Source organism: Sus scrofa, chromosome 6 (assembly GCF_000003025.6).
Source record: "Sus scrofa isolate TJ Tabasco breed Duroc chromosome 6, Sscrofa11.1, whole genome shotgun sequence".
NCBI lineage: Eukaryota > Metazoa > Chordata > Mammalia > Artiodactyla > Suidae > Sus > Sus scrofa.
The window spans coordinates 47034864-47057980 of NC_010448.4; the positions used below are offsets into that span (position 1 = coordinate 47034864).

General features: G+C 54.9%; 1 protein-coding gene across 1 annotated transcript in view; it reads left to right on the forward strand.

The window, feature by feature from the left end:
* SIPA1L3 (signal induced proliferation associated 1 like 3) overlaps positions 1-23117 on the forward strand; it is a 191474-nt gene that overhangs the window by 86786 nt on the left and 81571 nt on the right. The window contains 8 exon segments of the mRNA XM_021094330.1: positions 1209-1661; positions 1664-2311; positions 2314-3048; positions 6735-6865; positions 14834-15022; positions 15858-16032; positions 17918-18021; positions 20735-20892. Coding sequence (XP_020949989.1) covers positions 1517-1661; positions 1664-2311; positions 2314-3048; positions 6735-6865; positions 14834-15022; positions 15858-16032; positions 17918-18021; positions 20735-20892 — 2285 coding nt within the window. The 5' untranslated portion in view covers positions 1209-1516.

Below are 23117 nucleotides of genomic sequence, written 5' to 3' on the forward strand. Positions count from 1 at the left end.
GCCTAGTGAAGAACAGAAAAGAAACCAGTGTGATGGGAACTTAGTTGGGCTGGGGAGAGGCGTCAGGGAGGGTGGCCGGTCCTGTGGGGCTGGTGGGCCAACAGAAGGGATTTGGATTTTATTCTAATGCAGTAAGAAGCCACTGGGCACATCTCAGCAAAGTCGTGACAGGCCTTGACTTCCAAGCTCTCACAGTATCTATTAATCACATAGATTATCACATATATTAATCACGTAAAAGTCTAGAGATGTTCCCTCCCCAGATCCACCCATGCCCGCGGCGATTCCTTTTTTTTACTTCCTTTCTGGCAGTGGGCTGGTAGGGTGGACGGCAGAACAAATGGACAGCAGTGCAGCCTCTGCATATGGCCACAGTAGATGGGACTTACGGGGGCAGAGGAACGCGTTCAGTGACACCACAGGGGAAGGTCAGCCAGCTCCTCAAAGTGGGAAACTCCATGGGACACATAGCCCTGTTCTTCCCTAAGTAAAGAGCATCAAAATGGGGGTGGTGCTAGGGGAGTTGTAGAATAGTGGAGACTTAAGAAATGTATCTGCCAAAGCATAGTACAGATCTCGTTTGGATCCTCATTTGAACAAACCAACTCAAAGACACCTTTGATTTAACTGGAGGGAAAATAATTCAGTCAAGGTATTACATGACATTAAAGAATTCTCATTGGAGTTCCCGCTGTGGTGCAATGGGATTGGCAGCACCTCTGCAGCTCAGGGTGGATCCCTGGCTCTGCACAGTGGATTAAGGATCCACCAGCACCTTCAGCATAAGTCACAACTGCAGTTTGGCTCTGATCCCTGGCCTGGGAACTCCATATATTATGGGGTGGCAAAAAAAGAAGAAAAAAAACTTATTTGTCTAGATGGTTATGATAAGATATCATGGTTTTTTTGAAGGATCTATATGCTATAGTATTTATAGGTGAAATGGCCTGATATCTGGGATTTACTCTCAGATATTCTGCCAAAACCAAAATGGAACAGTGGGGAGACAGATGAAAGAGTAATGGCAAACATTTAATGGTGTTGAAGGGGTGGCTTATCATGTTCTTCTCTCTGCTTTTGGGTGTTTGAAAATTTCCATTATAAAAAAAGGGGTTATTTTAATGAGCAAGGATGCCCCCCCCCAAAAAAAGGTTATTCTCTGAGAGCAGTAACATCACATCTCACCTTTGCTTTTTCTCCCTTTTCAGCATGGCAGGGAAGGCACCCCTGCAGCCTGCCAGCCCTCCAGCACACCTGCCGCTTACCCTTCCCCGCTGAGCCACTCAGCCTGGAGCCCCCGGGGCAGCACCTGCCTCGTGAGGTTGTCCTGGCTCAGCTGTCCACAGCGATGGTGGAGAACTGGACCCCACAAGCTCATAACCTTCCCATCAGGCTTCAGGGGCCGGCATCCTTCATCCTGGGACTGGTGGCCCTGAACAATGGCTGAGGGACAGGGGACCCCTTAAAGGTAGTCTACAGCTTTCAGGGGCCAGTAGCACTCCAGCGGCCGTGGACTATGACCGCCTATCGGCCCATTCCCAACGATGGTGTGGACCTGGCAGCCAGCTGTGGGGCCAGGGCGGCTGACGTCCTCCCGGGGCCCCACACAGCGGACTACACTCCCATGGGATTCTGGGTCCAGAACGGCAGCATGCCCCAGCCGTGGGGGAGAGCCCGGCCGGCGCCCCCACCCGCCCCAGCCCCACCACCCCCGCAGTGCCCAAGATGGGCGTGCGTGCAAGAGTGGCCGACTGGCCGCCCAAGCGGGAGGCCCTGAGAGAGCAGAACAACCCGAGCCCCTCACAGGACGCCGACGGCACGAAGGCCGCAAAGGCGGTCCATTCCATGAGGGGAATACAGAACGGTCAGCCCCCCGCCAGCACCCCGGCTTCCTCAGGGCCCAAAGCCTTCCACCGACTGTCCAGGAGAAGGTCTAAAGATGTGGAATTCCAGGACGGGTGGCCCCGGTCCCCGGGCAGGGCCTTCCTCCCACTGCGGCACCGCAGCAGCAGCGAAATCACCCTCAGCGAGTGCGACGCGGAGGATACGGCCGAGCCCCGGGGGACCCGGCACCCAGGGGCGCTGCCGCTCTTCCGCGAGTACGGGAGCACGTCCTCCATCGACGTGCAGGGCGTGCCCGAGCAGAGCTTCTTCGACATCCTCAACGAGTTCCGCAGCGAGCAGCCCGAGGCCCTTGGCGCCGCGACCCTCGCAGGGCTCCTCCGGGCCGAGCCTGGCTCGCACCTGGCGGGGGGCGGCAGCGGGGCCAAGGGGGACGCCCGCAACGGGCAGCCCGCGAAGGACAGCCTGCTGCGCTGCCGCCCGCCAAGGAGAAGGAGAAAGCCCGGAAGAAGCCCGCGCGCGGCCTGGGCGGCGGGGACGCGGTGGACTCGTCCATCTTCCGGAAGCTGCGGAGCAGTAAAGCCGAGGGCGAGGCGGCCCGCTGCCCCGGGGAGGCCGAGGAGGGCCGGAGCCCGCCGGAGACCAGCCGGCCGTGGGTCTGCCAGAAGAGCTTCGCCCACTTCGACGTGCAGAGCATGCTGTTCGACCTCAACGAGGCGGCCGCCAACCGGGCGTCCACGGCCCAGCGGCGGAACACGACCACGGGGGCCTCGGCCGCCTCCGCCACGGCGTCCCTGACGGCGTCGCGGGCCCACAGCCTCGGTGCCCTGGACCCCGCCTTCACCAGCACCGAGGACTTGAACTGCAAGGAGAACCTGGAGCAGGACCTCGGCGACGACAACAGCAACGACCTGCTGCTCAGCTGTCCGCACTTTCGCAACGAGATCGGAGGCGAGTGTGAGCGCAACGTGAGCTTCTCTCGAGCGGCTGCGGGCTCCCCGGTCGGAGGTGGAGGTGGTGGCGGCGGCGGCGGCGGCGAGGGCCGCCCGCAGGAGCCTGCCCTGAGCTCCTACCGCACCAACGCCAGCATCTCCGTGCTGGAGGTGCCCAAGGAGCAGCAGAGGACGCAGAGTCGCCCGAGGCAGTACAGCATCGAGCACGTGGACCTGGGCGCCCGCTACTACCAGGACTACTTCGTGGGCAAAGGTGATGTGGGGGGCGGGCAGGCGGGCACAGCTTGTCTCAGACTCTCACTGCTCATTCGTTTCCTGTGTGCCAGGCCCTGCCTTGCACATCGAGGATGCAGCAAGATGCAAACCTCCCCCAGAGAGGGGCTCTGAGGATGCGGTGAGCAGGGGTAGCACCCAGAAACCCTGAGCTCCGGGAGACAATGTGATCCATGTGCATTAACTTGGCAAATATGTGCTGGGTTCAGCTATGTGCCAGGCGCTTTCCAGAGCTAGGGGATACTGTACTGACCAGCTGAAAACGAAACACCTTGTCTTCCTAGCCTGTAATGTCTTAGTGCAGTAAGACAAACGATGAAAATAGATACGTATGCAAAATATATAAGGTGTCGTGGGGTGGCAGGTGCTGTGGAGAAAAGTCATGCAGGGAAGAGGGGAAATAGAGTGTGGGTTTGGGGGTCACATTTCAGTAGGGAATGGTCAGGGCGGGCCTCCTAGGTAGGTGCCCTGTGAATACTGAGTTGAAGGAGATGAGGGAGGGAGCCTTGTGGAGACTGGGAACAGTGTTCCTGGCACAGCCCGCAAGTGCAGTAGTCCTGGAAGACTGGAGGAAGGGGAAGGAGCCAGCGTTGCTGGGACAGAGTGACGGAGGGAGCAAGGAAGGAACTGAGACAGGCGACAGGGGCAGGACTTTGTGGGCCATGGTGAGGACTCTCATTTTCATTGAGATGGAGCTGCAGGAAGGTTCTGAGTAGGAGGGGACCTTGATCTGACTCAGCTATTCACAGCCCCCTCTAGGAAACAGGCTGTGGGAGCAGGGAGACCAAGGAGGAGGCTGCCGCCGCCGTTGTCCAGGCAGGAGACGATGATGGGCAAATCTAGGATGGGAGCCCCCAAGTGAGGAAGAAGCAGGCAGGTCTGGATCCCCTTTGAAGGTGGAGCTGTTGATGTTTGGATGGTATTAAGCCCCAGGAGAGAGAACCTCACGTATGGTCGTGTTCACTGGTGCTGACAGAGCCATCCTAGGCGACACAAGGCATGGCGCAGAGACCGAAAAGCCCGGCAGCCGTGGGGGCCAGGCAGGGACTGAACAAAGTGCAGCTCCCACTCAGCTCCAGTTCACTGTAGCCAGCCTTTCCAGTTATTTAAGATTCTCCTGAAAATTCAGGGATTTTTTTTTTTTTTTTTAATGTAGATCCTCCTATATCATTTCAGAATTGCTTGAACCGCCCTCATCCATGTTTCAGGCAAAGAGGGGGCAAGAATAAAGGCAAGATGGCAGACAGCCTGCGAGGTCAGGCCTTTTTAGAGAGCATCCTCAGAAGCCCCAGCCAGCAGTTATTAGCCCCAACACTTCTGGTTATTAGCTTCTCTTAGCTGCAAGGCAGGCTGGGAAATGTAGGTTTTTAGCTAGACATGGCTCCTCTCCTTTCTCTGAGAGCAGAGGGTATCTCTTAAAGAGGAAGAAGGGAAGAATGAGTAAGGGACAGGCAGCTGGTACTCCACAGGCCGGGTCAGACACAGCACATGTCAACTAGGTCACCCCGTAGAGCTCAGAGGATAGACTCTGGAGCCGCTGTGTTGCAATCAAACAGTCCTGGGTTTGAGGGGTCTGTTGCATGCTTATCAGCTCCCCGTTAACATTGTACACCTTGGACTTTGTGTCCTCATGTGAGGAACAGAGACGATTGTAGCAGCAGCACGTGCCCAGAAACAGAATGACACAGAAATTGAAAAGAAAGGGCTGAAAAAAGAAGTTCAGGCAGTTGCTAACCAAGAGAAAGCAGGTGAGGCAGTATCAGTATCGCAGAAACTGGATTTTAAGGCTAAAAACATTTGTTAGAAGAACCAAAAGGGCCACTTGGTGTTCATTTTTAAAAATTCATCAAGAAACTCTAATCGTTGTCAGCTTTTGTGTACCTGGAAACCTGGTTGATAGTTATATTTTTTAAAAAATTAGTACAGCTGCAGGGAGATGTGAACAAATCCACAACCTGTGGGAGAAGTTGAGTGTCACTCTGAAATTGCAGATTTAGCAGCCAAAAACTCAGGCTGAGGGGATTTGAAAAACCTGATTTTGCATCTAACCAACAGAGAACACTTTTTTTTTTCAACTGGCACATAAAAATACCTACGCGGAAGGACTGTGGTAAGGATCAAATAAGACTATACCCTAAAACACTTAGTTTTGGAAATTCCCATGTGATGCAGTGGTTTAAGGATCCGCATTGCCGCAGCTGTGGTGCAGGTTGCAGCTGTAGCACGGTTCGATCCCTGGCCCGGGAACTTCCACATGCTGCAGGCACAGCACAAAAAACCAAAAACAAACCAAGAAACAACCACTTCGTTCCTCATCAGGCAGGTAGTAAGGACTTATCATGGGACTTTAAATAGAAGTTCTTCTCTTTCATGAAACGATTTCTGTGTAACCCTGGAAGCTCATACATAAGTTAGTCATTGGTCAGTGTTTATCGAGTGTCTATGCAGGACTGCAAGGTGCTGAGCACGCACTGGTGGAAAACAGGACAGAGCAGCCCCTGCGACTGTTTCAGGAGTGAACTGATATCTGTGGAGCGTTTATTCTGTTCTCTAACCAGCTGGGGAGATTGTTTAACCCACTGCAGATGTTGTTCTGATTGGATCCTTAATTAACCCACATTATTTGAGCCTTAGATAAGCCTTTGATTCGCCAAGAGCATCTCATGAGAAGAACCACCATCACTGAAGTATTCAGAGCACTGGGGTGGGAAGAAGTTTCTGGCAGCGCGTAGATGCTGACTTCATGGCTTAGGTCGAGACAGACTCCTGCTAGGCATCCGCCACAAGCAAGAGATGCCTGGGTTATGTATCAGGAAGACCTGTTGGCCTGGGAGGATTAGAAGACAGCAGCCCGGTTTTCTTGAAGGGGGAGACAGCTGTCATTTCAGGGAAAGAACAGGAGACTTCCTCCAGGACTCATTAAAGTCTCTGTCACCATAAGAAAAAAAGTGTTTAAGTTTTAAACGCAGCGTTTAAAGTTTCCTCTGCTATAGAAAAGTCTGTAAAGTCTATAAAAACATGGTTAGACAGAGGTGATGCTTTGGGACTTAAATCAAGGTCCTTTTCTGTGACAAACATCCTGCAGCCAGCACGTCTCGCGCGTTGACCCAGCGCATGGCCCTGTGCTAAGTGCTCTGATTGGTAACGTCTGCAATCCTCACAGCCTAGCTCAGGGGGCAGGGCCATCCTTTGAGACCCCATCGCACGGATGAGAACGCTGTCAGGTGACTTGGGCCACATCCGATGCGTCCAGAGCCCGCATTCTGCCAGGCAGAAGCCTTTCTAGACTAGGGTCTATCTGCTTCACGCAGTTAAGTGGCACCCAAGCTGATGAACATTTGCAAATACGGGATAATCACTGCGAGGCTAGGTTTATCCCATGGCACACACTGCCTTCAGCGGTTTTTATTTGTAGCCTCGTTTCACCCTCACATCGGCTCTATGAATTGTGGGTAGCAGGAGGGCCCCGCCATTTCCCAGGTGAGAAACTTCTGTGACTGGCAGAGGTGATGTGGTCCTACGGTCTCTCTAGTGAGTGTGGCCGTGACCAGGACCCCACGGGTTGCACAAGAGCCTTCACCGGCTGTCCCCCCAGCAGGCCTGCCGTGGGACGTCACCCCTCCTTCCAGAGAGCTGACTCTGAACTCCCCTGCTCTTCCCTCTCAGAGCATGCCAATTACTTTGGCGTGGACGAGAAGCTGGGGCCAGTGGCTGTGAGCATCAAGCGGGAGAAGCTAGAGGACCACAAGGACCATGGGCCTCAGTACCAGTACCGGATCATCTTCCGGACCCGAGAGGTAGGTGCCAGCACTACTCTTACTATTACATAATGGTAGCCCTCATCTCTGAGCCCTTACTCTGTGCCAGGTTCTGAGGGCAAGTGCTTCCCCTGCTTCAGCTCACATAATCCTTCCAGCAGCCTCGCAGAGCGATCCTGTTAGTTCCCCCATTTTACAGGCGAGAAAACGAAGGCTCAGAAATCAGTGAAGAAGGGCCAGGATCGGAATCCGGTTTGTCTGGCTACAAAGCTCAAGATCCTCACATTTGCAAAAGATTAGCTGTAGTCAGCCTAGGAAGTGAGGGGAGGAGGTATCCAGCGGAGCAGAAAGGAGAATCACGACCCCAAGTCTCTGGATGGGCAGGAGTGGGGGGTCTCAGCAGCAGGCACTGGTGTTGATGTGGATCAGCTGGTAGCACTCCCAGCCCTTCTCCTTTCACTTGGAATAGAGGATCCCCTTGCGTGGCTTGGTCCTCTGGAATGAATGTCGGCTGTGGCTGAGCAACAAGGCCTGGTGGGGGCACCCTGCTCGATTTGGTCTCCAAGTTGTAAGTGGCCGAAATCTGCTTCTTCTGGTTTAAGCCAGAAATAGAATTCATTGCTCCCTGTAATTGCAAATCTAGGGGTGGGAATAGCTTCAGGCATAGCTGGACCCAGGCACTCAAATGATGTCACCAGAACTCCTTATCTCTCCTGCTCAGCTGGCTCTGCTGCTTTTTGCATCATGCATGTCATTCTTTTCTGCCACCACCAAGCTCATGGGAAAATGGAGACTGGCAGCTCGAACCTTCTGCGTCTTTATACTTTCTCCTTCACACTCTGATCTACTGCATCTCTGGGAAGGACTCTGATAGGCTCTGCTTGGACCACAAGCCCACACCCTGGGCCAGTCACTGGCATCAGGGATGTCAGAGGACTCTGTCTAGACCTAGGACATGTGCTCCACCCTGGGGCCAGGGGCCAGGCAGGGCACTGTGATGGACAGTTCCATCAGCCACCTGGAGGGGGGGCTGTTACAGTTCCTCAGCAAAAATGATAGAGGCCGGCAGAAATGATGATTTCCAAAAGACCCAAAAGGAAGACCTTTCCAGAAAAGGGTCAGTCGTCAGCTGGGCAGGCCCCCAGATGGCTCTCCCTCACCCCTGCATTACCCCGTTCCTCCTCAGTCCTGGCCTTTGGGTGGACTTGGGAACTCAGCAGGCAGCTGCTGCCAGGGATTTGGGGTGTGGGGTCAGCTGATCCTGGACCTTGTCCAGATGGGCAGATGCCACACCGAGGGCCTGAGCCCCATGCCCTCACAACGACCTTCCCGCTGAGGGGAATGGGATGACACAGAGGCTTTGTGGAAGCACACAGAAGGCCATCCCCAAGACTTTGTGCTCCAGACCACAGGTAGTCACTGGCTCTTCTGTCTCCCCAGCACTGCTTCCCTCCCCTCCCGCTTCTGGCCAGATGAGCACCAGGGCATAATGTGAGGGGACACTCACACTGCATCAAACTGTCTTACGACAGATGGGGAGCTGCCAGGTGAACAACACGCCCATCATATACCAACAAATACTGCAACAGCGGCTCTCGTGTTGCAGATTTACTGTGTCAGGTATTTTCTGTACCTATCATGTATATTCACTCGCTTAAATGTCACGACAGTTCTACGGTGAAGGCGCTGTTATCCTCACGTACAGAGCACGAGACAGGCACAGAGAGGTTAAGGCACTTGCCCAGAGCACCTCCAGTAAGTGCCAGGGTGAGGCGTCGGCCCGTATTCCAGCCACCGCTTGGCCAGCCTGGGACTTGCTGACTCAGCTCAGACTGCAGATTAGGCCCCTTCATGAGTCATTTTATGTTGTTGGGCTCTTGCTTTTTTTTTTTGGCTGCATCCATGGCATGTAGATGTTCCCTGGCCAGGGATTGAACCCACACCACAGCAGCAACCCAAGCCTCTGAAGTGGCAATCCTGGATCTTAACGTGCCCCATCACAGGAGAACTCCTTGTTGGGCTTTATTTATTTATTTTTTTAGTGAAAACAGAATACGTAGAATCAATTTTTTTTCTTTAATTCCAGACTGCACTGCAAGTCCTGAGGGTCAGGAGACTCACATGGAAATGCTGGGTCAGGGGGTATACGTTTGCCATGGTTCCTAGTCAATAGATTTGCAACTGACTTGGTGCCATTCCTGGCTCGTGCCTGCTTCTGTCCACTTTCTACCCCAGCACCCACAAAACTAGCCTCCGAGCCACCCTAGGCTGGGCATGGGGCCCTCTCAGCCCAGGGGCATCATTCTAGGGATTCACCCACAGCACAGAGATTCACTCAGCAGCACCACCAGCCAGCCCTGTGCTGGGCACTGAGGGGCCGGCAGTGAATAAGGCAGCACTGCATTCTTGTCGGGGAGGCAGACAGTACCTGAGGGAATTATGCGGCATGGTATATGATGACAAGCTGGAAAGGAAAGCCAAGAGAGTTACGTGGGAGTCGGGGGGTGGTACGATTTTTAGTCAGGCTGGTCAAGGGAGGTGTCACTGGGAAGAGAACATATAAGTAAAAGACCGGAAGGAGATGAGCGAAGGAGCCAGGTGACATCTGGAAAAGTGTTCCAGGCAGAGGGAACAGTCAGTGCAAAGGCCCTGAGGCAGGACCGTGCCTGGCGCAGCCACTCAGCGGCTATGAAACCTTGGCCACGTGGCTGCTTCTTTCAGAGACTCAGTCTCCCCCAGGGAATCCCAGTCTCACAGGTCCATGGCGTGGGCTTGGTGACATTGCCCATATAAAGGTGGCAGTGCTGGGCCTGGCACTTGGGGAGAGCCCAGTGAGGTAGGCCATGGGGAGGGGTCCCAGTCTTCTTCTGTCCCCATGTCACTTTCCAGTCAGCCCCCTGAATTTTGCCCTCACACACATGCAGGCCACATGCATATTCGGTCCTGGGCCCAGCCCCTTGCAGAGCTGCCTGCTGGGCACTCAGGCCTGAGGAGCTCCCCATCTGGACAGAGGGAGGGGCCGTGGGTTGCGAGGTTTGCCTGGCCCTTTCCTAAGTCCCTTCCTGCCACGGAGGCAGAGCAAAGTGTCGCGTAGCCCATAAGCAGTGATGACCGTGGTGATGAGAGTAGCTAACACTCTTAGCATATAGTCCTGCCTGGCACTGTTCGGGGTGTTTTGTTCGCACTGACCCTTCAAATCCTCCGTAGTCCCATAATGTAGCCCCATTCTTATTCCCGTCCTACAGATGAGGACTCGGAGGCCTAGGGAGATCATTGCTAGTCAGGGTTCCCCCCGTGGCAGGGCCAGGACATGGACCCAGACTGCCTGGGTCCCCCGCCTGTGCTTTGAACCGGTCGCCTCACTGCCTGTGGACCTGAATTTGAAATCTGGCCCTGGAACAGACAGCCTGGAGTCTGTTCACTCACTCAGTTTGGCTCTGCCCCTCACTGGCCATGTGACCTTAGGCAAGTGGCTTCACCTCTGGGTGCCTCGGTTTCTTCATCCATTAAATAGACTTCGTGCTGTTTGTTCTCCGACTCCTGGAAGGGTGAGGCAGGGCTCTGGGACCGGCGCACACCAAGTGGGAGCGCGAGGCTGCAGGCTGGTGAGCGCCCTTGGCGGCAGGCAGATAGGGTCATGGCTGTCAGAGGTCAGAGGGCCATGCTGGGGAGGGAGGCTCGCGTTCACGAACAGAGTTCTGTCCTGGCCACATGCACATGTCTCAGGCTCCTGTAAACCAAGGCGTGAGGGGCAGAGCCAGGGGCCCCGGCTGTTCCAAGCCAGCCGGCTGGCCCGCCCCAGATGGCCGCCCCCGGCCGCCAAGCAGACAGTCAAGTGGGCCCACATCTCCTGGTAGATGGGATGTGAGCGTTGGCAGCACTGAGCTTCCCACCAGGGTGGGAACAGTCTTGGAGCTGGGCTTCGGCACCACATGCCTGGACGTCAGCTCCTGCCCCCACCCTGAGCCTGGGCAGGATGAGCCCCAGGCCCGGGCTGCCCTGGCCCGAGCCCCTGCTGGCACTGTCTCTCTTGGGACACAGGGGACACCAGCTAGCGAGGGACTGCCTGACCCACCAGGCGCAGTGGGTTCCTTTTATCTTCCAAACATGAATTTTTTGGCAGCCCTCATTTTGTTAGGGTTGGAGGTTTGGATTTGTTTGTTTACTTGAAAAGCAACAGTCACTCATTCGGAATTTAAACAGTATATAAGTATACAGAGTGAAAAGGGGAGACTCCTGTACTGAGTGGGAAAAATATGTGCAAAGGTGACCCTCATTTGGACCTTCATTTGTGTCCAGTAGGTACCTCTGCTTATGTGAGAGAATCTCCAAAGCACACTGTGAACTGGGGAAAAAACAAATTGTCACTTCCTCTTTGATGTTAAATTAAAAAAAAAATTCTTAATTACATATGTGGCTTTGTATAAGTACATTTTCCACGTGTACGTGTGATAATAGTTAACACATACGCTCCCTGTGTGCCACATTCAGTGGGACTAGCACTGCACATGGATTATCGTACTGACTCTTGACCACCCTTTGAGGCAGGCACTGTCATCCCCCACTTTACAGACAAGGAGACAGACACAGAATTAAGCAACTTATGCAGGGTCACATAGCTAGAAAAGGGCTCAAGCCGGGATTCAAACCGAGGCAGACCGACTCCCAAGTGAGCCCCAGGAAGCGTTCTTGGACCCGGCACAGGGGAGGACAGGGGCACGTCTGAGTCAGGAGCTGATGGAGAACAACCTGAGCAAATGGGAGCCTCCCTGGCCACGAGACCCCGAGGCCCTCTCATGCTCAGCAAGATGATGGCAGGTGTCATGGAGGGTCAGAGCACACGCGACCTTGCAGGCTGAGCAGCGAGGGTAGATTTTCCTAGGGGAAGCTGGGATGCTGTCAGCAGGTTCTGCGCAGAAGAGAGACATGATCTGACTCAAGCTGGTGCGGGAAGAACAGCCTGGGGTCGGGGGTGGCAGGGTAAGTGCAGGGAGACCAGAAGGCTGCCGTCACAGTCCAGGTAGAACATGGCAGTGCACAGGACCAGGTGGAGGGGAGAAATAGCCACGCGTTGCAGCCTGCCAGTGCCCTGCTTATTATCCCCAGCAGAGAAGGAAAAGCTGGGAGCTTTTTAACTAGTGGCTTTTGGTCAAATCTTCAGAGCCAAAAATGTGACAGTAGGCCACCTGTCTCCAGTGTGGAAGAGAATGAGGACTTCTGGCCCGCACTGTCCCTTGGTCCCAGCAGAGGGCGCTGTGGGGCAGCAGCAGCCGGATACAAGGGATGCCTGTTGAAATGCACAATCTCAGGGCCACCAGGACTGGCAGGGCAAAGCATCCCATACCATCGCTGTTCATGATCCGTTTTCAAGACTACCCCGCTTGAGGTTCCTGGTGTGGCTCAGTGGGTTAAAATCACAACTAGTATCTATAAGAATGCGAGTTTGATCCCTGGCCTCACTCAGTGGGTTAAGGATCCAGCGTTGCCTTGAGCTGTGGTGTAGGTCACAGACGCGGTACAGATCTGGTATTGCTGTAGCTGTGGTGGAGGCCAGCAGCTGAAGCTCCAGTACAGCCCCTAGCCCAGGAACTTCATATGTTGCAGGAGTGACTCGAAAAAGAAAAAGCCCAAGACTGCCCTGCTTATGATAAAGGAGATTTGTTTGTTAATTACTGAGGCTGGAACTGGGAACTCCCAGCAATGAGATCATTTTGTTCCTTCCACGCATGCCTCTTGCCCAGGTCCTGTTTGGCAGGGGCGGGCTATGTGCTCAGAGGTGATGTCGCGACACGTTATTGTTGCCGTCTCCTGTGTCTGTTGACCTAGGGTGAGCATGTTTTTCCCGTGAACGCTGATTCCCCCCCACACCCCACCCCCATGTATTTTGGGTGCTTACAACTAGCCCCCCCCCAGGGGGGGTAGTTTCCCTTCTGGGTGCAGGCTCCCTGCTGTGCCTTCTTTCAGTGCCTCGCCCAGGGCACGGTGCAGCCTGGCGGCCCATGGCGCATTCAGCTAGTGTTGGTGAGGGCGTGAAGCCACCCGGGCTCTCAGACAGGGCTGGCGGGGTGTGAATTGGTACAACCACTTGGAAAACTATTTGGCAGTGGAGTAAAATTGAAGATTAACACGCCTGGTGACTCAGCAGCTTCTCTCGTAGGTATAAACCCAGAAGAAAACATGTTCACGTGCTTCACTAAGAGGAGCTCCCGTGAATGTGCCTAACAGCGCTGTTCACAGTTGTCAGAGCAGTTTCCATGCTCAGCAGCAGCCGCCACAGCAGAATGGATTAAATCCATCGTAGTAAAAACAGCAGCCTCTTGCAGCCACACAGTCCAATCTCCTATCTGTAGCATTAAGAGAAAGAAGCCAGATAGAAGAGATTGCAAACAGCACACAGCTCAGAAACAGGCAGAAATAAATCACAGTGTTGGGAGTCAGGGGAAGGTTGCTGTCACGGAGGTAGGAAGGAGCAGGAAAGGGTTTCTGGAGGCTGCAAATTTGTCTTTCTTGATCTGGCTGGTGATTCACTCTGATAATTCCTTGAGCTGTGTTTAGGTGTGTTGTGTACTTTTCTGTATGTGGAGTCTATTTCACAGTTAAAAAATGGAATTTTAAAGGGAAAACTCAGGAGCTTTGGCAAAGGCACACCTTGGTTGGAATTTGGTTCAGCCACTGAGCTGTGGTGACCTTGGTTAAGGCACCTGAGCTCTTTCTTGGAGCGTCCGTTTTTCTTATCTGTGAGATGGAAATAGTAAAATCTGCCCTGAACAGACCTGTGCATGTCATTAGGTAACTGTCATGCCTGGGATACTGTGCTGTGAACTGTGCCTTCATAATGTGGCTTGTTATTAAGGTACATCAGCGAGAGATTGCTTTGTCTCTAAAGTAACAGGAAACATGCCTAAATATAGCTAAAACCAATATGCAGATATTTTAATTATCAAACAAGAAGTCGGGGGGGTAGGCAGCGGCAGGGATTGACTTCTCTGTGTAATTTGTCTTTCTGTCTCTTTCTTTATCATCATAAGGTGGCTGCCCCAGCTCCAAACATCTTGTCCTCATACCCATATCCATAGAAAAGATGGGCCAGTGGAAGGAGGCTTTCCTCTTACCAGGGAAGGAGATCTACCAAGGACGTGCAGATTCCTTTCCCAGGCTGAATGCCCCTCCCATCCCATTGCCTAGAACTAGTCCTGTGGCCACTCTAGGAGAGACGTGGAAAGAGGCACCCGAGAAAGGGGACCAAGATGGCTGTGATGGTCCTGACGAAGGATTTCAACTCAGGCCGCACATCAGTCACCTGAGAAGTGTTAATGGGGGTGGGGGTGGGGGGGCATGGTCGTGTGTGTTAAGTGTACACATGTATACACATATGCAGACATGTAAGCGTTTGTATACCTACACACATGCGTGCCTATGTACGTGCCTGGGGCCCACACGGACCGAGTCAGAACCACCGGTGTTGATTTTGTCAGGAAACCAGGTTGAAAACCAGTGCCACATTTCAAGATCCAAGATGGTCCCAGTGTCCAGGGCAGGGAGGTGTTTTACATAAGAGCTTGTGGCAGTGAGTGTGCATATGCTATTACTGTGATAATGAAGGTAAGCGTGTTTGTTTGAGTCCCCACCTCGTGGAGCCTGTTTTGGTCAGCATACCTCCCACTACCTGGCATAATCCATCTCCTACCTACACATCAGCTCTGGGAAGACAGGGGCTTGGTTTTGCTCACTGTATCAAACAGGGCTGGCCCTTAGGAGATGCCCAGTCTGTGCTTGTTGAACAAACGAAGCCAGTCCGTCATCCATGGTCTCCTTTCGCTCTCCCAGCCCTCCCTGGGGGCTCTGACACTCCCACGGTGCCCATTTCACACAAGAGGAAGCTGAAGCTCAGAGCTGCGATGTCATTCAGTCAAGATCACGCAGCCAGGGGCCAGCACGTTCAAGGTGGTCCATGCCTCGTGCTTTTTAGCTGCTGACCAGCACAATTCCCTTCTCTCCCTCGAGCAGCTCATCACCCTGCGGGGCTCCATCCTGGAGGACGCCACCCCCACGGCCACGAAGCACGGCACCGGGCGGGGCCTACCCCTGAAGGACGCCCTGGAATACGTCATCCCTGAGCTCAACATCCACTGCCTGCGGCTGGCTCTCAACACTCCCAAGGTGACGGAGCAGCTGCTGAAGCTCGACGAGCAAGGGGTGAGCTGGGGGCCCCTGGGGCAGCGGCCTTCAACCCCACCCCAAACCTCTTTCTGTCTTGGTCACTTTTTTCCCTCAGAGAACAGAAACCCGCTCAGGCTAGTTCCAGTTAGAGGAGGGATCTACTGCGATTTTGGAGGCCCAAGAGCCGGAATGTAACTGGCTCTCAGGAGGGAAACAGTCTAGGAATGAGACAGCCACCAGGCTCGTGTGTGTGTGTGTGTGTGTGTGTGTGTGTGTGTGTGTGTGTGTAAGAGAGAGAGAGAGTTCCTGCTCCCTCACTGAGCACTGCCTCCCTCTGCTTCTCTGGCCCCCCCACAGCTCCCAGAGTTGCCGTTAGGATTACAGCCGCATGTAGAGCCCAGCCAGCAGTCCCAGGAGAGCCTCTGACTGGCCCCTGCTTAGGTGACCTGCCTGTCCATGGTCCAGTCATCAGTGACCAGGGGAATCGGCGATACGTAAAACAAACGCCGTTATCAGCTCCCCCCCCCCCCCCCCCCCGCCAAAAACAGTGTTGCCTATACTGGCCCTCCAGCATTTCCTTTTGCAGAACCTTTTCCAGTCCACCTCCTGTGGGAGGCCGGCCTCGGCCACAGCCTCTCGCTCGAGAGAGGGCTCAGCGGCCTAGGCCCTTGGTGTGCCTCTCCGGCATGGCAGGGAGGGAAAGGGACACCTGGGACGTGCCCCCACACCTTCCTTCTTCCTCTGGCCATGGCGCCGAGTTCCCGTGTGACTCCAGCAGCTCCCTGGCTCCGTGCCCGAGAAAGCCCCCTTGTTCCCTTCCGCCCCCACCCCTGCCCGGCCTGTCTCCACCAAGCCGCTCTCGCCTCTGCAGCTCTGCCGGAAACACAAGGTGGGCATCCTCTACTGCAAGGCCGGCCAGAGCTCGGAGGAGGAGATGTACAACAACGAGGAGGCAGGGCCGGCCTTCGAGGAGTTCCTCTGCCTCCTTGGGGAGAAGGTCTGCCTGAAGGGCTTCACCAAGTACGCCGCCCAGCTGGATGTCAAGAGTAAGTGACAGGGGCGGGTGGCCCAGGTGGTAGCCCGGTGAGGACGCAGGACAGTGGGCGCGCGGGGACTCCGTTGGCGGCAGTGCAGGTAACGCAGCCACAGTACGGACAGCATGTCCTGGCGAAGCGTGGAGAGTCACCTCCCCGTGTCTCTGCGCTTGTGCCTCTGCCCGTGTCCTCTGAGATGCCGTGCCCGTGCGGGCCGGGGCTGGGGAGGCGGTGTCCCTGAGCAGTCAGAGCCGCAGACCCCCCAGCAGGGTGCTACACGGTGTGGCGGTGACGAAGGGGAGCTGCAGGCGCCAGCCCGGCTGCGGGCCGTGCCCCGAATGTTGAGCCTGAGGAGCAGGTACCGAATGACGCCTTTGGCACAGCGCTCGTTGAAAAAGCACACTCAGCAGTGGTTTTTGTGAGGTTTTGTTCTTGTGCAGAAAAACTAGAGAAAAACCAGTCACTGATGGCCGTGGGTTCAGGAAAGTGGTTACCTCTGGGTATGAAGGTGGATATAACGAGAAAATGATGCCCACGGTAGAGTATTGGTCTGTTCCTTCAGGCCGGTGGCAGGCACAGCATATGTGTTACAGCCGTTCCTGTGCATACATATGCATACACACGTGTCAGTTGTGTGACGTATGGCATTAATGTTTCGTGATGAGTCCCGGGGGATGGACAGGTGACGCTGTGAGCTGGCGGCACGGCTCCCTGGTGAGGGGAGGGCTCCCGTTGCATCACTTGCTCAGGCTGTGTCGTCTGTGGCCCTGGCTTGGTTGCTTACTTGCTCTGGCGAAGCCTCAGTGTCGTCCTCACCTGGAAAACAGAAACCCAGGCGAGGGGACAAGCTTGGGAGATGGATGGCGTGGTGGGAGGTGCCTGTGGCACCGTGACCTCCTCTGTTGAAGGAGGCAGTAGGAGGAATAAGTGCATATTGTGCCGGCAGCCGGCCTTGTGCTCTTGTTCGGGAGAGGCTCGGCCTCGGCATCCTGGTCTGAGCGCTTACCCTGGAGCACGGCGTTGGGCCTGACATTCCGGCCCGGTTCTCTCCAGCCTCGCGGAGCCCTGAGGGTGGAGGCTGCATGCGGTGCACTGGGGGGGCCGCAGGCCTCTCGCTACACACCCGGGAGCCCACAGCAGGTGCCAGCGTTCCTCCCGAAGGGGCCGCGCGCTCAGAGGCAGGCACGGGAGACTCCTCAGCCCCTCCTCCGACAGATGCCTGCTCCCCGCCTGACGGCCCTCATCCTGCCCCCTCGCTGGGTCGCCGTGAGGGTCCGAGGCCCAGCACAGTGCCTTACAGAGAACGAGCGCTCAAATGGATGACAGCGGCCGCCGAGTGGCTTCCACAGGAAGCGGGTTTTCTCCAAGGACCCGGAGAGCACAGTGCTCCTGGCCAGTCTCCCCAGCTGTTAGGGGGGCGGGGAGAGTTTGGAAACGCATTAGAGGCAGCATTGAGTGCTGTTAAGAACATGCTCAGGTCTGACAGCCTGAGGGCCATCCCGCCTCCGCCCAGTGCTGCCACACTTGACCTTGGGCCAGTCACTCCCTCCCTGTGCCTCAGTGTCCCCCATGGAGCCCATGATCGGGTGTGTTTCTGCCTGGTCATGGCTCCCCTCCCTCGAGAGATGCATTAGCCTGTCTTCAGGCTCAGTAGGTGTTACTAACAAGTTTTCCAAAGTGGTCGTACCAGTTTACACACCTACCCAGCCACAGATAGCGTTCCAGTCTGGTGGGTGCTTACGGTAAGGTTTCCTTTGTATCTAAATGTACTTATTTCATTTTAAAGAGAGGAGTTAAGTGAAAACATCAAGTTAAAAACGAAGGCAGATGGCGTGTGGGATATGGCAGAAGCCCAGAGGTTTTGGAGGCGTGGTGCTAACTGGCGTTTCTGTTTCAGCTGACTCCACGGGAACCCACTCCCTCTACACGACGTACCAGGACTACGAGATCATGTTCCACGTCTCCACCCTGCTCCCTTATACCCCCAACAACAGGCAGCAGGTCAGTGGGGCCCCCATGACTTCCAGTTGCTGCACAGCTGAGCCCCAGGCCCTTTCCCTTCCCGCGGCTCTTAGCTGCCTGCCGGCCCAGCACTGGCTCTCCTGATACCATTCTGTGCAGCAGATGGAGACCTTTGGCCCTAGAGCCCCTCTGCCCTGCATTTGCATTGCCTGGGGTTGGAGCCTAGGTCAGGTGTCGTTTGAGGTCATTTTTTTTCTCGCTGGCGCTTGGCTACCTTACTACCCAGCTCCCCTCAAGGGTCCTCTTGAGACACTGGGTTCCAGTGGGGGGTGGGGGTTAGTGAATCAGTCAACCTTGTTTCAGCTGCAAGTGCCAGAAGCGCAAATCAAACTGGCAGAAGCAAAAAGTGGGATTTAGTGGGTTATGTAATTCCCAAGTACTAGGAGAGGGCTGGCTTTAGGTATGGCTGGATCCAGGGGCTCTACCAATGTTGGAAACTCTATCCCTTTCTCACCTCTGCTTTTCTTCATAGTGGCCTTATTCACAGGCCTTCCCAAGTAGTGGCAAAGATACCCTCTAGCAGCCCTCCCTGTACATCCCACCAGCGTCGCTACTGCAGGAAGAAGAGAGCTGTGCCTTCCAGGTGTCCCACAAACATGTCAGGGCTGACTCTCTTTGGACCACTCACTTGCCAGGCCCAGAGCAGGGATAAAATGGGCTGATTGGCCAGGCCTGCAGCACATGCCCACCCCTAGAGGGGGTGAGTGGGGTCAGCTCAGCCTGGACCATTGACGGAGATCAGGAAGATGCTTTCCCCAAGGGGATGGACACGGCTGCCGAGAGGAGGAGGAGGTGCCGGTTGGGCACAACAGCTGACACCAGGCGCCCATTCTCCTGGACACGCCACACATACTTGGTCTGGGAACAGTTTCATATGAACGGAAGCCCCATGCTGTTTCGATGGTTTAGGAAGTGTTTGTTTTTTCTGTTGGTACAGATAACATTATAGATTTTATTGGCCCCCAAATGGTCAAATATCTGATTTCAGAAGGTTCACCCAATAGTGGGCTGTAAGAGCGGTGATCTCATTGGGCCTCAGTCGGAGTTCTCTCTCGGCCGCATCCTAGCTGTGTAATCTCACCTCTTGGTGATATGGGCAGAATGACAGGCTCAGGTCTCAGAGTCACGGGCTTGAATCTGGAGCTGCAGGCAGGGCCTGGCACCGGAGGTGCACAGGAGGCGAGCAGACCCTCCTCCTGGCCCATTCGAGAGGCACAAGGGAAAAGCTTGGTTTGTGCAGTCAAGCAGAAGTGGATTGGAATCCTGGCTCTGTCCCTCCATAGCCACGTGACTTCGGGCAGGATGTTTAACCCCCAATGAGCCTAACTTCTCATCAGTCAAAGGGGATGGGATGAGTTAATGCCTCACAGGCTGGTTGTAAAAATAAAACGAGATGTACAATGCCTGGTACGGGGCCGGCCGCAGCGAACGGGTACTTCATCCAGCAGTTTAATCCGGTGTAAAACACACATGAGGAGCAAACAGTACAGCAGTGTGAGTTGGGCTGTTAAGTGTGACTGGCCGCCTCACATGGAGTTACCCGTGACTCCCAGCTGCAGATCTCACGTCACCAGCAGGGATCCCTAACAGTTAGGTGAAGACTAAACTTGTATAAATAAGAACAGTGTCGTTTCAGCAAATCAGTAAAATGCTGATACCTCATTGCGTCTTTCTCAGAGACTGTGACAAGCAGGCACGAAGGGACAGGGCTCCTGTAGGCTCATCCTAAGCCCAGGCACAAGGCTCTCAACTCGGGTGAAGGCGTGGTCAGAGAAGGGCCCCGCCCACAGGCTCCGGTCTGACTCTGCCTTCACCGCTGAGCATGGCCTTGAGCAAGTCAAAAAGCTGCCAGCCCAGGCTCTCCTCCAGCAGATGTTCATTGAGCACCTGCTGTTTCCTGGCCCTGCCCTCGGCACTGAGGATACAGCCCTGAGCAGCAAACAAAACAGGCACAACCCCTGTTCTCATGGAGCCGAGACATTAGTGGGAAGAAACAGACAAGAAAAAAAAGGAAGAGGAGTTCCCGTCGTGGCGCAGTGGTTAACGAATCCGACTAGGAACCATGAGGTTGCGGGTTCGGTCCCTGCCCCTGCTCAGTGGGTTAATGATCCGGCGTTGCCGTGAGCTGCGGTGTAGGTTGCAGATGCGGCTCGGATCCCGCGTTGCTGTGGCTCTGGCGTAGGCTGGTGGCTACAGCTCCGATTCGACCCCTAGCCTGGGAACCTCCATATGCTGTGGGAGCGGCCCAAAGAAATAGCAAAAAGACAAAAAAAAAAAAAAAAAAAAGGAAGAGGGGAAGCCGCCGTGTGCTCAGCGTGGATAAGTGTTAGGTCCCCAGGCAGAACGGCAGAGAGGGGATGTTGAGGGGGTGACATCATGGATAAGACAGTCAGCGATGGCCTCGAGGGAGGGTGACATTTCAGCCAAGACCTGAAGGAGGGAGGGAGGGAGGGAGCGAGCCATGTGGAGATCTGGGGGAAGAATGTTCCAGGCGGAGGGAACAGTCTTTGCAGGGGCCTTGAGGGGGAAGCATCTCTAGTGTGTTCGAGGAGCAGCAGGAGGCCGGCGTGGCTGGAGTAGGGGGAGCAAGGGGGTGGGGGCGGGGAGGAGACATCAGCGTGGTGACAACGGAGCAGATAACGACCCTTGACCTGTGACGTTTTCCTCTCCCGGGCTGCCTCCCGTTGACCAGCTGCTGAGGAAGAGGCACATAGGAAACGACATCGTGACCATCATCTTCCAGGAGCCTGGGGCGCTGCCTTTCACCCCCAAAAACATCCGCTCGCATTTTCAGCACGTCTTCATCATCGTCCGAGCCCATAACCCTTGCACCGATAACGTCTGCTACAGGTGCGCACCTGCTGACCGCGGCCCTCCCCCCACCCACACCCAGAAAATCACAGACGCTTCTTACCTGTGTCCCGCGGCGGAGCGGGGTGAAGGGTGGAGCTGGGGCCCAGGTGGGCGCGCTCCTGCCGTTCTTGTTTGTGCTTCGGTAGGGGAGCTCTGTCCACACGTCCCTACGCCTTCTGAGGGAGTGATTCTCCACCAGCAAGGGGCATGTTACCCCACTTTTGATAAGGAAGGCGGAGGGATGTGTACTTATCTGGAATCTTGTGGTTGCAAGTGACAGAAAACACACTCAGCAGGGCAGGTATATGTGTTGGCTCTTATCAATGACGAGTCCAGGCCTAGCTGGACGCGCCCCACTCCCCTGGCTATTGCTTTCTTTGGTGGAAGCTTGGAGCTTAACGTCTTTCCAGCTGCGAAGCCCGAAAAAAGAGAGTTTTCCTTTCCCAGGAAAAGAAGCCCAAGAATTGAGGCTCATTGACCTGTTTGAGGTCCCCACCCATCCTAGAGTAAGACCACCAGCCGTGCCAGGGCTGAGAGGCACAGGAGTGGTGGCCTGAAGAAAATCGGACGATGGGAGGATGGAGGCAGGGCAGGCAGGGCCCCTTCAGGAGGCAGAGCCGAGGGCTCTTAGTTTGCAGATTAGTAAGTGACATGAGCCTCAGACCCGTTGGGTGTCTTCCCCAAGCACCAACCACCACCACCCCCGGGGTGGGCCGTGGCTGGTCCCCAGGGGACAGATGGGCAGTTCTCTGGGTGTGGGGTGAGGGTAGTGCTGTGGTCCTTGAAAACCAGCTCACCACTAACCCAGGCCCAGGCCAGGGTCAGCCCTTGTCACTGGAGCAGCACCTCAGACTCTGAGAAATGGGCTTGAGGGTGTTATTTTCCATTAAAAAAAAAAGGAAAGAAAACGGTTTCAATACAAGAGATACAAAAAGAAAAGTCAGTTAAATCAGTTAAAGAAAGATCAGAGTTCCCTTGTGGTTCAATGGGTTAAGGAGGATCCAGTGATGTCACCGCAGCAGTTCTGGTTGCTGCTGTGGCATGGATCACTAGCCTGCGAACTTCCATATGCCACAGGCACAGACAAAAAAAAGGAAAAAAAAAAAAAAAAGACAGATCCTTCTCTTACCTCTGCCCCCGGCCACCCGGTTGCCCTCACCAAGGCACTACTCTGCTTAGCAGTTTCTTGTATACCCTCCTGTCTCAGGCGCACACAGGCAAACGCTTACAAGTACTCATTTTCCGCCTTTAATACACATGACAGTCTATCCTGCACACTGTTCTGCATCCTGTATTTTTTCACTCACCAGCCTTTGAGAACTTTGCATACCAGTCCATCCATAAGGTGCTTTTTCCTTCTTTATGACGGCCTGTTATTCCTTCCTGTGGCTGCATGAGAATCTCCCCATCCCTTCTGGATGGGCCCCGACTTGTTTCCTGTCACCTGCTATTACAGTCCGCCCTGCAGTGCGTAACCGGGTTTGTATGCTCCTTGCACCGTGTCCAGGTGTCCAGCTGGGAAAGGGAGAGTCTCAGCCTGGAGTTACTGGGGCAGAGGATATGTACGTGGGTCCGCTGGCTAGTCTCGGTAGAATTGCCAGGACCCACCAGTTTCTTCTCTCAGCCAGGCGCGTGAGAGAAGGCAGGCAAATTGCCGTCTGCGGTACGCGCTCTTGGCCACCAGGCTGGATGTGTTGCCCCCTGGCCGCTGGGGAACAGGACTGCGTGGCAGGCCCTCCATGCAGCCCAGGCCACTTGTTCCCAGCTGCCCCTCCAGGCTCCTTGTGGGCCTGAGACTACTTAGGTGAAGTCCAGTGTTCCTCAGCCCCCGAAAGGAGGCCCTGAGGGGCAAAGATAGAATTGTTCTGGAAGGCACCCTTGCACAGGAGGAGGCAGCCCAGAGGCGGGGGCTGTGCTGGGCGCGCCCTTCTCCTAACTGTGAGCGCCTGCCCCCTCCAGGGGTCCTCACAGGAGCCCGCGGCCGGCCTCTCCCTCTTCCAGGCTCGCCTTCGCATGGTTTCCAGAATGATGTCTTTTTTCTGACACACAGAGCTTTCTTGGTTTTTTTGCCATTTAATTTAAAATACTTTTATTATGCAGCATTTTAAACATTCTGAAAAGTACAGAGACTAATATAACAGACACCCATGTGCCCACCACCAGCTCTAACAGATGTTAACATTTTGCCATATTGGCTTCAGCTCCTCCCTCTTTGTTTTGGA